General features: G+C 35.9%; 1 protein-coding gene across 1 annotated transcript in view; it reads left to right on the forward strand.

Moving 5' to 3' along the window:
* LOC126376946 (dopamine receptor 1-like) overlaps positions 1-8,124 on the forward strand; it is a 49,036-nt gene extending 40,912 nt beyond the window's left edge. Inside the window, exons 7-8 of the mRNA XM_050024496.1 lie at positions 6,035-6,246; positions 8,029-8,124. Of these exons, the coding sequence (XP_049880453.1) occupies positions 6,035-6,246; positions 8,029-8,124 (308 nt within the window). The remainder of the gene's footprint in view (positions 1-6,034; positions 6,247-8,028) is intronic.
* Positions 8,125-16,042: the final 7,918 nt, after the last annotated feature.

The following is a 16,042-nucleotide window of genomic DNA, read 5'->3' on the forward strand; positions in this document are numbered from 1 at the left end:
TAGCTGCGTATTGCCTTCGGTTGCTAAGTCGCTCATTCGTTTTGTTAGGGACCTTTTGCTTAGTATTCTTGGGGTCAATCCAGTTCGGTAGTCACTGCTTCTGTTGATCCTCTTGCACTGTGGTGTATTGGGGGGAGGACAGTGATGAGTAGCTGCATATTGGCTTCCGGTTGCTAAGTCGCTCACATACTTACCTTTTTGCGCCATGGCTATGGTGCTAACTATGCATCACAATGAGTTGTGTTGTTAGATTGGATGTAAATCTGTCTAACTTAAATAATTTTATTACATATGTGAAATTGGTGTTGGGAAGCTCTTCCCTTTACCTACCAACTTATTTTACCTAATGCTCCTGATATGTCACATTTTATGTGCTTATCATTCTATAAAAAACCTATATGTTCTTTCGGAGAGGGGCCTAAATCAGGGTAGGGCCTCATTCGCCGGTGAGCGTGGTCGGGGCTCGAAACGGCACCCTATACTATTACATTGTTGGTATGGGATTCTAATCCTTTTCCTGTGTTCCTAGATCTTTTACAATAATAAATCTAATCCCTAAACATATTTTAAATAACTAACTTATTTCTTACTTCTTGTAAGTCTCTCTTGTTTAATTTGTTTAATTTTAAGCTTTAATCAGTGTCATTAAGTTTAGGTTTGCTTGGCGTTGACTTGACTGTTTTTAAACTATAAATATTTATAATATCTTACATTCCATTGCCCTATTATTTAGATAATTCCTTGACTTTCTCATATACCATAGTGACATAATTCTGTACCGTCGGTGAAAAGTAATACAACTCGAGTTGTATCACTTTTGAGTTATTAGCACACACTTCATGTTCAAAAAATTCTCTTTCTTTCTGTCTAATTCTCGTAACTGTAGCTATTATAAATACGGAGATAATTTTTGTGTTTAGTGATATAAGTACTGTTTGTGAAGGATTCACGCTGTTATAACACGTGTAACATAATTCATCTTAACTTGCATTAAAGTGAAATGAAGATTTTCATTAAATATTTTGGTGTAAGTAAATGCAACTCAACATATATTAAAATACACGCAATCTTTGAATTCTCACGGTCCGTGTTTAATGATATAATTTTAGTTGTAACATCAAACACCAAATTTATTTTTTCGTGAAAAGTAATATAAATTAATACATATCAAAATATTTCAGAAAATACGATCTTGGATATCAATAACGTGTCGTGTATAATGATACATACAAGTTCGATTTTATGCGCCACTGGTGTGTATCCTAGGGTGACCTCCGCATAAACCTGTCCCCGATACCGACCCCGCCGGCGTGGTCGACGATTTCCCTCATTCAGCGCTTATCGCTATCGACCCACTAGGGTCGATTAATTCTTTCAAATATTTTTCCTCTCAGACGACGCCCTGAGCCGAGGTTCGCGCCCAACTGGGCACCCTCAGGCCTGTTGTCTTAAACGTTGTACCGGGTGAGAGCCTTCAGCGCTCCCCATTTGTCCGGCCAAGTAGTTAATGCCATCTGCGGCAAATCTACAATAAGTCACGTCAAAAAAAAAAAGCATAAACCTGTCTATGGTAAGCCATTTTGTCTAGAGCCACAGGAAACCATATCTGATCCGCATTGCGAATGGGTATAGGTTAAGTTAGTACTTCAGACCAAAGCGTGTTTTTTATCTTTCTGCTATAACCACCTTGTAGTAAGTACTTAATTATAGTACCTCAATAAGTTGCGGGTCTTGATCATGGCGTCGTTATCACCATGGCAGTTAGTCAAGAGGTATTTGAGATTTGTCATTACTGTCGTTAGTCTCCTTCCCTTAGCTCGAAGCATAGCTGTTTTACATAGTTTTCTTGATTACATACAGGTTAAGCAGTGGCAGATTGAACGCTGCTTTGATTGCTAAGGAGGTTGCAGACTTGAAATAATGGCTCCAAATATTATCAAGCTCCAATTAATATGCAAGCCATTAAATACACGCTGGTTAGATCTTTGATGCAAGCGCTGGTTGTGGTATTTTTGAACCTACACAGCCGTAGATGATCGTACATACTTTTGGGTTTAAGGTCCCACTGGGATCCAACTCGGCATCAGCAGCATCGGGATCTGCCACATCTTCTCAAGAGAAGATTACCAGTTTCTCAAACACGTTAAATGGTGTAAATTTGTCGAGCTTCCTCATCTTTATAAAGGGAATAACTACTCTGAACTCTGAGCACCACCGTTAATATTTTTTTTCTGTATTTTGAATACATAAGAGAGAATTACGCACGTGAAAAATGGAAAGAGGAAGGGGAGGCCTTTGCCCAGCAGTGGGATCTTGTAGGATAGATTAGATTAGAAGCAATAATTGGCAACACCACGGGCACAACCCCTTAATTAAACCAGATCACAAAGTTTGTAAAAATCCCAGGAGGTATTTGAGCTTCTGAAAGGTGTTAGTTGGCTTACTACTACTTTCAAGAAAAGCACGCATAATGGACCACTTGCGTTTATGCGGAAAACTGAGCCCATGTAAATAACATTACATATGGGATATTTGCCCATACATGTTGTCCCGACCCCACCTAGAGTTGGATAAGGGCAGGAGGATGATGATGATATAGTGGGATGTTTGCCCACTTCACAATAGTGGTCTATACGCGAGGATACGCGGAAAGTCCCCCACGTGTGCTTACGTGTAGAGTTTTGCGGAAACGAGCTCGTTTAGCTTAACCATAACAGACCATGGTAAACGTGATAAGACCTACCCTGAGGATAGCCCTGTGTAACGTATAGGTTTGGAGGTGAACCAATGATCTTCATTTTCACTACCTATTCTTATCGTCAACATTGATTCGACTCCGTTTGTCGTTCTGTCAATCGAATTATCAAAACCTCTGTGGAAATACGCCCTTCGATCGCCGGGCAAGATTTGCTCATTTTCTTCGTGTTACATGACTGTATACTTTACTTTAGGGGATTTTGATTGTGGAATGAGTTGTAATCTTTTAAATAGTTTCAGCAGGAAAGAAGTAACACTTATCGGTTTGTGTGATTTTGGTTTAAAATTACGTAGGTACATCACCTTTATCTCCAGGCCATGCTGCCAGGCTAGCCCGACACATTCCTAATGAGCAGTCTTAATATGATTTCTCTTACCTTCATTTGTTAGGGGTGGAAATATTATCATAATTGAATTCGTAAGATTATGAATGCATAAATGAACCAAAAGTGGTTTTGACTAGGGGTGTAGTGTAGTGGAAAAATTGTGTTTGTAGCGGGCAGCAGTGGTGGTTTTGACCGGTTTTTTATGAGTTTTGAGAGTAAAATCATAACAAAAATATTTTATTATCGCCACCTTACACTATATATACTTGTACCATCTTTATATGTATTTATTACTAGAGATTCGTAGCAACATGTATCACTTTACACAATAAAACCGAAAAAATAAATCAAGTTATACCACTTGACATAAATTCGTTATAGTTTATCGTTTGTGTCAATTGATATAAGTTAAATTTCTTTACTTTTTAAAGAAAATAAATAGAATTTTGCCTTTCTACAACTTTATAAAATAAACTTTCTTCCAAGACATTTTGTTTTTTGTACAATAAGACTGTAAAATTATTAATTGAAATATGATATATCAACAATGACTTTTGTAAAGTTATGTGTGTAAAAAGGTATAAGTAGACTTGTATCAATTTACACATTATAAAAGTTGGTGTCAACTGATACATGTAATTTATTTTGATCCTCTACCATTACTGTTTAGGTTCTAAATATAACTAAATATTAGAAAAGAAACCTTCCATCATCACCTATCAACACATCAAACTTCTGTTCCATTATTCCTTATAAGTCGCGAGCTAGAATTTTTTTAACTTTAAACTCGATTTTCTCAAAACTTGAATTTTGGACTTGTATTACTTTTCACCGACGGTACAGAATTATAACCTATTTGTATTGTTATTAATTATATATGTAGTATATTAAGTTAGTATTATTCTTTATTTACATGCCCTCAATAACATGCATTCATATCTGACTCAGCTACCTTCATATAAAAGAATTTGAGTTACTACAAAACACAACATAAGGTCCTACCTTTATACTAGACGATCACAACAATAATAATGGCCAATTTAATCACTTAGTTTGACTATAACCCAGGGTCGAAGCCTGGTCAGATTAGTCGTGGTTTGAGTGTGGGGGGGTTTATTTAAATTAGTATATGTAAGGGGGGGTGCGTTACAGAGCTCTACTTGCTGCTAAGAGCCAAAAGACTCGATTGATAACAGATCTTGGCGAAGAGATGTTTTTTAACAAAAGCCTATCGCAACCAGCCATTCCGGTGACCAACCAGCCACCTAGCTAGGGGTGTCATTTGCATTGTTGCCGGCTGGGTATTTATTAATTTTTTGAAGTGACTTTTTATAGGTTTGCCTCAGATGTAATATAAAAATTGGATAGGCTTTATGAGGGAGTGGAAAACGTGTCGCGCGCGATAAACGAAGTCTAAACAAACTTTGTCGTGAGCGGAAAATATAAGCTAATTAATATCCCTTCAGTTACTATGTCCGACCAAGTAGTTAATGCCATCTGCGGCAAACCTACAATAAGTCACGTCAAAAAAAAACAGTTACTAGGCGAGTCACTTGGTTCTTAGCAAAGAGCAAGGTTTCTAGTTTTGTGGCCTTACCCTAAAGGACTTGTAAAATTATAAAGTTACCCCGAAATTTGTTAGGCCGCGTCAATTTTAAAGTAGGGCCTGTTCAGCGATTCACAAATCACTGAACATCCGAAGTTAAAATTTAATAAACTTGTAAAAAGTAATCTGTTTTCTGACATGAACACGAAACTTGAATGGGGGTTGAAACGAGGCGGCTGGCAGTGAAGCGGCCAAAGCAGACTGGATGTAAATCGTAGATTTTTAACACACGAGCATCGCCTCACCGCGCGGCCATGCACACGACCGCATTGTGTGTTAACCTGCTAAATCTAAAAATAACCAATTGGTAACACCCCAACACAAATTAAAAAAAGAGTGAGCAATCTGTTATAGAATAGGCCCATCTGTATAAAACCGCTTACCACCGGAAATACTGGATGCAGCGTCCACCCAATCTTGTAAAAAGCTCATAAAAGAGCGGTTATTTAAGAACATATTCTATGAATTTAATGACTTTCTTTGTAATAATAAATGTATACACTTAATTAATGTACTTACCAATGACATTTATTTTTATTTATATTTTATTTGTCAGTATTTGTATTTGTCAGTGAATAATAAAAAAAGTAATTCATAAGATAAACAGCGTATATACGTCTCCTCAATAAACCGGAGAGGGTATGAAGCATAGTCCACCACGCTGCTACACTACGGATTGGTTGGAGGTATTTACGGCTAATAGTCGGGACCAACAGCTTCATCATCATCACTAATTTAAGAGCCCTGCTCTCCATTCTTGTCTATCAAAGCCCAATTCCTTCACCTCCTTACAAGACACGACGTTCGCCTTCTCTTTAATCAATCAACAGTATAAATCAGCAAAAATCAGTTTGTGATCTCCAATTTGGTTGGGACATTATTGGTTGGTTTGGTTGCTTTAGAAGGCACGTACTAAGCCGTTGGCCCCGGTTACTACTTTCTGAAGTACGTAGTGGTTACTTGCGTCATTTTAGGGGTGTTTGGCGGCTCAACAATAACCTTGACCCCAGGGTCATGCACCTTACAACCACACGATATAGGAAGAGGAAGTGATCTAATATTAGCCATGCTGTGAGTAGGGATTTTCCTAGCCTATCGATTTATTTCCATCTAACATTATATACAGCTTCTGATCATTATGTATGTGAACTAACCTTTATTGGGCTGGTTTTCCCTTCGCGGATTGGAAGGTCAGACAAGCAGTGCTTCTGTAAATAACCGGACCTGTAAAATCTTTAGGTTAGGTAAGCGGACCCTGTGAAAAACAGGATGATGGGAGGGAGATGATGATGATCATGTACATCTTCTATTATACCATCAATGTAGAACACAACTGTCGTTTCAGATCTGGCCTTCAAGATCCTCACGTGGCTCGGGTACTCCAACTCAGCTTTCAACCCGATCATCTACTCGATATTCAACACTGAATTCCGAGAAGCCTTCAAGAAAATTCTCACATCTCGGTATCCACCCTGTTGTGGGTATCAAAGCGTGAGGGCCCATACGCCAACGAGAAACGACAACTTCGTCACCGACTTCGGAACGAAAACGCTAGTGGTACGTTCCAATTTTAAATTTTATTTCCTAATTTGATTTTTGAAATTATTATTTTTTTAATATGTGTAGACGTTTGAGATGCAACTCCTAAAAAGAGTTGAGTATTATCATATTGGTCATAATAGAAAAAGGAACAACGATCAAAAGTAAAGTAGCAATGAGATCAGACATGCTAATACACAGGCCTGCAAAACTAAGTACTACTTTAAAAAATATTTTATTTCTAAACTATAGAATTTAGAGATTTAAAATAAAAAAAATTTTAAGGTCTGTGCACATTACACCGTATCATACTAGGACCGTGCCAGGTACGGACCGGCGCGTGCCGGACACTACTGTGCCCACTGTAACATAAACATTTCTCTTTCTCTCTCTCTCTCTGTAACGGAGCAACCCCGTTCTATCCCCGTATGTACTGGGAGTTCTGGCCGGTCCGTGCATGACATGACACGCTATGGTGTTAGTCGGTGACGGAACGGTCTAGTGGGCGTTGCGCCATAGAAATTCATAAAAATAATATTTTTTTGTCTGTGCCAGGCGTAGGTGCCAGGACGGATACGGTCCTGAAATGATACGTTGTAATAGACACGGACCTTTATAGATCAACTTTCTTTATATCTATTAAACTGTACATTAGTAACATTTTTATTATTTTTAACTTTTAGTTTCTCTTGTGTACTTAAAAAGTTATTATTGTTTTAAAAGTGCATAATAAATATTTTATAATCGTTAAAATCACACTTTTTAAATTAGTTTTAAAATGTAAAATGTTCTTCATAGTAATTTACGCATAGTAATTTTAGTTAATAGTTTGTTTTTCATTATGATTTATTATTTTTTCAGTAACCGCTTTTGTGGAGGTATTAAACATTATTTAAGTATGTTTACTTGGCTTGTTTTGTAGCTGTCATGTAAATGTGAGAGTTTTGCACTTTTTAAACTTCCCACCGTCGGTTTACCTACACTTCCCTTGTTTTACAATATACTTTTTAACCTCTGTTTTCTAAGTATAAGTATTTGTTTTTTTTACCAATTTAAAACACTTATCTACACTTGCACCTTCCATCTGACGTTAGGGTTCGACGAGAAAAAGTTCATTCGATTTTTGAAATGATTTTAGTAAAGCATAGTTCAATGTGTAATTTCACACATAAAAACACACAATACCCATTTCACATAATCACAAAAGACACCACCACCTTCCAATCTTCTTGGTGTGCCCCTCCATTACAGGAAGTTGGTGTAGCATTAACCATGCTTCTTTTCTTCTAGCTCTTTTGTTCTTGAACCTACCTTTACCAAATCCTAAAATTCTTAACGACTGTTGAATAAGGGATGGTTCGAGTAATTCAGTTTCTATGTAGAAATCTTACCGTGTAATTAGCTAAAACGTCGTTTACAACCAATCAAAAAGTAATTTAAAAGATTAAACCCACTTCAAAATCTGTCTAATAAAAAGGAAAAAATAATATTTTTGTGAAAACAATGTTAGAATCTCGGTTCTGAAGTCGCCGCAACGAGCAATCTATCGTAAACGCATTATGCAATTTCAGTAATTTTACTTACTTACATTTTCGGCTCAATAATAACCCTGACACCAAAGTTGATGAGGTTGGTAATTCGCCTCACAACCCATACGATACAAGAAAAGAGGAGAGACTAGGGTCAGATTGATATTTTCATGGCGCTAAAAATCATAAGAATGTTGATTATAGTAGAAACTAGTTATACGACTAGGCCTCGGATCAGGAGAGCATAAATTGACAAGAGTTCTCTTCACAGGTACGAAGAAGCGGCTCTCTAGGTCTATCGGGCGTTGACCCCACTCCGCGCTCCTCAGCCGAATCCGTGAAGCCACTGCGAGAGTACCACATCTGACAAGAAGAAGGCAGTAGCGACAACGGGCTACATGACAAAAGCGATGTCGTTTAAGAAAAGTGTACAGTACTTATAATGTAAAAGTTAGAATATATTTAGTTCGTAATTCCTACTGAATGAAGCAAAAATAAAAAGGTTAAAAATAGACGAGATAATCACTAGACACTGAACAAAACAGATATTTAATAAGTTAACAATTGACTTGTCAATTTTTTTATTAACCACCTTACCAAAAAATATACAAGCGGTGAACGTGACTTCAAATACTTACACAAGTATTTGACAGTCAAGCAAAGTTTAACCGGATTACTAGATTGTCCGAATGTAAGATGATCTGTGCTTCGGAAGGCACGTTAAGCCGTTGGTCCCGGTTGCTACTTACTGATGTAAGTAAGTAGTCGTTACATGAGCCATATCAGGGGCCTGTGGCGGCTCAATAGTAACCCTGACACCAAGGTTGATAAGGTTGGTACTCCACCTCACAACCCACACGATATAAGAAGACCGGATTATTTGATAAAATTGGATTATTATTGGATTTTTCTCGGATGTCGAATACCTTCTTAAACACATGTCATGTTCACCGCTTGTTTATTTTTTATTGATAAGGTTGTATGATATTCAGTCTACGTATATTTTTATGTGGAAAGATCGAATATTATCACAGAAGAAATACCTAGGGGTAGTTTGAAGGAGTTTTAAGTTATAATATGTCGAAAAAAATAACTTAAATAACCTAAAAATAATATCTAACTGTGGACTGTGTAGTGAAGATTAAAAAGGAGACATACTGGGAAGATTATGATAAGTATAAGTAATATGGTCATTAGCATCAAAATGGCGGGCCCAAACAGAGACTTTTCAGTCTACGTTCCCCAAAACTAATAAAGATGGCGCTGTGGAGTTTTATCGTGATAATTATCTCTCTCTCTCTCTCTCTCTCTCTCTCTCTCTCTCTCTCTCTCTCTCTCAATTTAAGAGCTGCGCACTTATCGGTGGAGTAATCGCCATTCCTTCCTTTCTCGCCAAAACCTTCACCTCCCTCCCTCTCTTTTATTTGTTTCATAAACGTCTTCCTAGGTCTACCCCTTCCTCTCTTCCCTTCAATACCCACCTACCTATTTTAATTTACCTATTTTCTCATTATTCGAGTACTTACTTAATTATTTAAAAATACAATGTAATGGCAGATATACGTGTATATCTTTTCAATGAGAAAGGACTAAAACTTCTTAGTTTAGGTACCAAATAGTACTATTACAGTACTATATTTATCAATATGGAGGAACGACCTCCGTGGTCCAGTGGTTGAGCGTTGGGCTCAATCCGGAGGTCCCGGGTTCGATTCCCGGTGGGGAGATATCACAAAAATTACTTTGTGGTCCCTAGTTTGGTTAGGACATTACTGGTTTATCACCAGATTATCCGAAAGTAAGATGATCCGTGCTTCGGTAGGCACGTTAAGCCGTTGGTCCCGGTTACTACTTACTGATGTAAGTAAGTAGTGGTTACATGAGCCATGTCAGGGGACTTTGGCGGCGCAATTGTAACCCGGATACCAGGGTTAATGAGGTTGGTATCTCCACCTCATAACCCACACGATAGAAGAGAATATGGAATTTCAACATTAAGTTGGTCCCGCCATTTTGACGCTAACATTCGGTCTTATAACAGACCACAAATTCATTGTAGTATTGGATTGTACAAAAGATAAACGAAAGACGTAGAATATTTTTCCAATCGACCACCTATACTCCTATAATTTCAAGATGTAGATAATAAATAATATAAAAAAATAACTTATTTAAAACTTCAAAACAAGTTTGGTCATAAAATATCCAGACAGCAGTTATCATAAACTGATTTCACATACACATATTTTCGTTATTTACTTCAATATAAAATTATATTTTTACGTATATTATATGCGCGGTTTTTATTGGATTATGGATGTTTAAATTGTTACCTTATAGAGAAAACCATGTAAACGCCTTTTTCAAAAATCACATTTGAATATGACTTTTGTTAACAAAACCTCGACAAAAAAGGAATGAATTAAAGTAAATAATTGCATGACCTTTTACCCGGAACAAAACTTATTTAAAGAAATCGAGTCATTTTTTGAACAAAAACACAAGAAAAGTGATTTTTCCAAAAAATCGATTAAGTACGTACGTATTTAAAATTTATTCATCAAATTGTTACTTACTCACTAATAGTTAAAATGTTAATAAAAAATATAACAAAGTCAAATTAAAAACCTACACAAAAATACGTCAAAATACACAAATATATTATCAGGCGTCAAAAAGCCCTTCGGAAAACAAGTCCCGCCCGAACGTACCCATTATGCTTGCAGCGTTGCCTCTCTGGACCGCAAGTGAAATACGCAGCATAAATAATATTCCTTTTCACATCTACGTACCTAAATAACATTAAATTATTTCACTTATATTTTAGTTTCAAACACACCCACTTTCACATATTAACATTCCTGTGATACTTTTGTAAATATTTTAGTCTACGAAGTGATTATGTAAATATGAATTATGTTAGTATTAATTATAAAAGGAAATTGAATTTAATTTAGAGTAATTCTAGTCGTATCACAAATTCCGTATAATTATAATGTAAGTGTATTTTAAATACATAAATATTTATACCTTCTCACATGGCCGAAGGTCCGATCCTTAATATAAATTACTATAATTATAGAATTATGTCAATTCAACATAATCGTTTTCTTAAAAAATAGGAAATATTCAAGAATTATTATATGTACCAGTATTCGCAAAATCCATAAATGTATGAAAATTAGAAAAAAATGTATGTAATATCTAATAATTAGCCATATTTGCACTTTATGTAAACAGCACGATTGTAGTAGAGCTGTGTATGAATTCTTAACTTGTTTCAATTTTAATGAGGTTAATACACACATAAAACCATAAATATTTGGTGTAAAACTTCAAAGCATAATAAAATATCCTACTTATTTTTTATGTAATTCCTAATTTAAATTCGTATATTAGTCGAAAAAATAAATAATATTATTCATTATGTACCCACCTTTATGCCTGTGTTATTTAGTAGGTAATTAACTTTTCCATTCATCATTCAAAAAAGAAACAACATAATTATAAAGTTCGTAGACTTAATTAATTACCTATCTCCTTTAATTTTCTTCTATCAAAGCCTCATTAGAATAAACAAGTTATTCTGATATTTTCCCTTCCACTAACCAAGAAGTAGACGAGTATGTTATTGAAAAATGTACTTTAATTAATGGGGAAAAGCGCTAATGAACTTTATTAGTTATAAATTTTGTAATATAATGTGTTAATATAAAATATACATCGTATTAATCTTTTGAAACGGTACGCAAAGTTGAAGGAGCGACGGGGCTTCGAGAGTTTATTAATTATCTACTTCAAGAGGCTTATTAAGTAAAGTCTATACTTATTTCTATATAGAGAATAGATAAAATGATCTTGACTATTTTTTAAGCCTTATATAAGCGATATGTGAGAAGAGCTTCGAGTTACATGAGTACTTTAGCGGGCTTAGCAGGGTGGGGCGCGGTTTTTTTTTAGAGTTAAAGCCCAAGTCTGCGTAACTAATTTGTCTCACACGTCAAGTTTGCACACATGCGCACACGTTACAGTGCTACAGCCGGGAGATGCGCGCTTTTAGGCCGGGTTTCTACTGAAGCGGAGATGGCCAGAGAAGAGCGGAGGTGTGCGGATTTGACCAATCACAGCATTCGAGAGAACGAAAAACGAAGACGCTCTGCCACTGTCTCCCTCACGGTGACTGGTCGATTCCTGAACATCTCCGCTCATCTCCGCACAGCTCCGCGTCAATGGAAACGCAGATTCGCGAGTTTGGGAACAGGCACACGAGGCTACTGTCGCTCCGTACAATGGAAGTGCGCACACGGCGACAAAGATGTTACCAGACAACCAGTAGCCGCTCAATCGCCCTCGAGAGTGCACGTTTAGCGTACACCTGACTTATTTAAATACTTCGTTGTAGAGTAAAAAAAAGTTTAAAGTGACATGTAAATTTCTTGCCCTCTTTTCCCCCAGACCATACATGAAACTTTCAGAAAGTTAATGTATTCAATTAATTGTCCGTTTAACTATTAATACGATTACTTTCCTTCAACTTTGCACGTCAAGTTTCAAAAATATGTAAATTTATGTATAATGAAAACACATAATTGAGTATATTTAAAATATCTTAGAACATATCATAAAACCTTGTAGAAATCTGTACATACTCATTTCCAGTGTCTCAAAATAATATAAAGCGCAAAAAGCATAGTATATATATACTTATTCAAACAAATATAAAGAATACATTTTATAAATAGTCTTTAGATAAATATTGTTGTATAATTCAATGTATACTTCGTAGGAAAACATACAGGTATTAGTATTACCACGAATTAATAACGTAAAAATGATGAAGTAAACGTTCTTCATCTTCACGTATGTAATCACAAAAGTGTTTTTCGATAACATCACATAAGCTCACGATTATATTTCCCCTACACACGATAGATGGCGTTGTTTACTTTTAACGTGATAATTACCTATTTTCTCATTGCTAGGGTACATAATTATTCAAAAAATAATAATGTTATGGCAGAAGCATATACAAAACTAATTGTTGGTTGGTATTTGAATCACATTATGTATAGAATGATATTGCTACCTATATTGCTTCTCTTTATTTTGATCAGAATAATAATAGGCGGAAGTTGTAATAGTACCTTGGTGTAATAAAAGCGGTCATCATTTATACCTAAAAACAAAGATAAAAGATGCATCGTCTGTTATCCATGAAATTAGAAGTTTAAACAAAGAAAAAAGTTAACAACGCCATCTATCGTATTTTGGGGAACGCCGATTGGAAAGTGCCTCATTGGCTATCCAGAGGTACAAGTATACCTATCCATTACCCACCACGCTCGACCGAGCTTTATGTTATACGAAAATTTCAGGTAATGAGCCGTATCTCCGTCTATATGTATAATGGTCGAGTTCGAAATTCATTGATTAAAGAAATTCATATCTGATTCGAACTTGAACCCTCACAGAGTCAAGCGTTCTTCCGAATGGGCTGCCACGGCTCGAACGGCATAAGATATCTGTGAGTATACATCTAAACAGGGGGGTTACAAAGGCCACATCAAGGCAATTTATCTATAAAAGCAATATTGCTATTTGACATTTTGTTTGCATTGCGCACTTGCTTTGCGCAAATGTCAAATTGCAATTTTGCTATTGAATGAATTGTTTCGATGTGGACTTTTTAGCCCCCCAGTACATTTAATAGCACATATCACTTGAAAGAATATTTAGTCTATTTTTTGTATCTGCTATATTCGCATATTTATCGCCTTTTGGGTACAAATAGAACCACACCACATCGTTTTCAGACAATCTTCAGGAATGTCATCCTTATATATTGTCAGTATTATGTTACTTGTGCACATAATCATTAGGTCTGATTTCATATACCGTATAGACATAAGAAGTACTTGCAATCTTTCATTAAACATAACATAACTAGCCTATATATTACTCCACCACGCTGCTCCATTGAGGATTGATGGGGTGTTTTTTACCGGCTAATAGCTGGGACCGACGGCTTCAAGTGCTCTCCCAATCACGAAAACATCTTACTTTTTCGGACAGGCAGGTGATTCAAGCCTGCAAAGTCCTTTACCAAACATAGGACAGTCTCACAAAGTGATTTCGACTATGTCCGCATCGGGAATCTAACCCGGACCTCCAGATCGTAAGCCCACTACTTTAATCACTAAACCACGGAGGTTGTTCTTCATTAAATAAAATTAATCCTTAAATACTCATTCTACAGAATACTCTACAGTTTACAGAATGCTCTATTGTACATACCTAATTGTTATATAAAATATAAATTGTGCTCTATATGAGTTGCTGCGTATAGTCTTAATATTTTGTAATTATAAATATGTTTATAAATATATATGTTTTTATATATTAAGTATAAATTGTATCCGTTATATCATAAGAATGGGTTAAATATGAATATATTTATATAATTTAATTACTTATGAAGTGTCTGCCGTAAAGTATTAGATTCTATTTATATTGTTGTAAATAATATTCTATCTGAATGTTTAATATCAGCTGTGTAGTTAGCCCTTGAAAGGATATAAACCAAAGCTGGAATTTGGTATTAATTACGAGTATCTAGTCAAAATAAACTATATATATTAAACCAAATATATTTTGTTTCATTTTAGGGTTCTCTACTTAAAATAAGATGCAATGGGGAACTTTTCAAACTACGTTCCCCATAAGAATATAGATGGCGCTGTACAGAATTCCCTTCGTTTAACCTTCTAATTTCGAGGAGCTCGGTGGCGCAGCGGTAAACGCTCTCGGTCTGCGATTGATGAACTTAAGCAACTTCCGCAAAGGCCGGTCACAGGATGGATGACCACAAAAAAAAGTTTTCATCTCGAGCTCCTCCGTGCTTCGGAAGGCACGTTAAGCCGTTGGTCCCGGCTGCATTAGCAGTCCTTAATAACCACCAATCCGCACTGGGCCCGCGTGGTGGTTTAAGGCCCGATCTCCCTATCCATCCATAGGGAAGGCCCGTGCCCCAGCAGTGGGGACGTTAATGGGCTGATGATGATGATGATGAACCTTCGCATTTCATGTTTAACAGTCGTATGCATCTTTTATCTTTGTTTTGGGTATGAATGATGAATTGTTATTACAGCCAGGCACAACACATCTTTCACCAATTATTACTCTGATCTAAACAAATAGAGGCAATTTAGGTAGCAACATAATTCTATACCATATCTGATCCAAATATCAAGCAACAATAATTATTTTTATATATGCCTCTGCCATATATATTTTTGAATTATTATCTATCCGAACAATGAGAAAATATGTAATTATCACAACGCCATCTATGTACATTGTTTTTGGCGAACATAGCCTGGAAAATTTCTCATTCGATTTAGATAACTCAAAGGTACATGTAGGTAAAGGTAGGTAGGTAAGGTAGGTTATTACCACCGCCGACTCCAAATAAAAGTAGAAAATCGAGAAAAGTAGATAAATAAATATTAATCGATAAATATTTGTCGATGGTTTTACTATGTAATTATCGTGGCCATATCATAGAATTGATCATTTCATGAAATGATCGACCATTTCATGAAATGGTCGTATTTCATGAAATAGAACAACATTCGTTGGCCACATCATGATGTGGTTTGGCCAGATCAATGAACACAAAACGTTTAACGATATGACCAACTAAATGCATGATTACTTCATGATATGGCCAAACGTTAGCGATCATATCGTAAAATAGTAACATTATCCACCGGTAGTGGCGCTGGTGTCGCTTTGTTTATGTTTTGCATAATGGCGGCGGACAATAATTATTCTTGTGTGAACGCGAATAATACGAATAATAATGAGCAAATACAAGATAAAAGTGCATTGAAGCAATGTTTTGACACTAAGGTTAAAAGAAAAACTCGTATTAACAGTAGACAGCAACTTTATTTTTATTTTTAGGTTATATGGCAAATAATGAAGGTCGAGTGACCACGCTACGTAAATCAATGGACTATTATTGGATTTCAAAATATGATATAATTAAAACTGCGAATGAAGAGATATTAATTTTAAAAAAGAAAAATATAGACGATCCTACTGTCCGTAAAGTTTCTTTTTTTGACGTGACTTATTGTAGATTTGCCGCAGATGGCATTAACTACTTGAAACGGGATTCTATTAAAACGCATAAATGTTTTTGTCATAATTTAAATTATCATAATCCTTTTTTTTTAAATTTTTACAAGGCATAACGGTAGGTTAGGGTGAGGCGGGGGTGG

The sequence above is a fragment of the Pectinophora gossypiella genome, chromosome 22 (genome assembly GCF_024362695.1).
Source record: "Pectinophora gossypiella chromosome 22, ilPecGoss1.1, whole genome shotgun sequence".
NCBI lineage: Eukaryota > Metazoa > Arthropoda > Insecta > Lepidoptera > Gelechiidae > Pectinophora > Pectinophora gossypiella.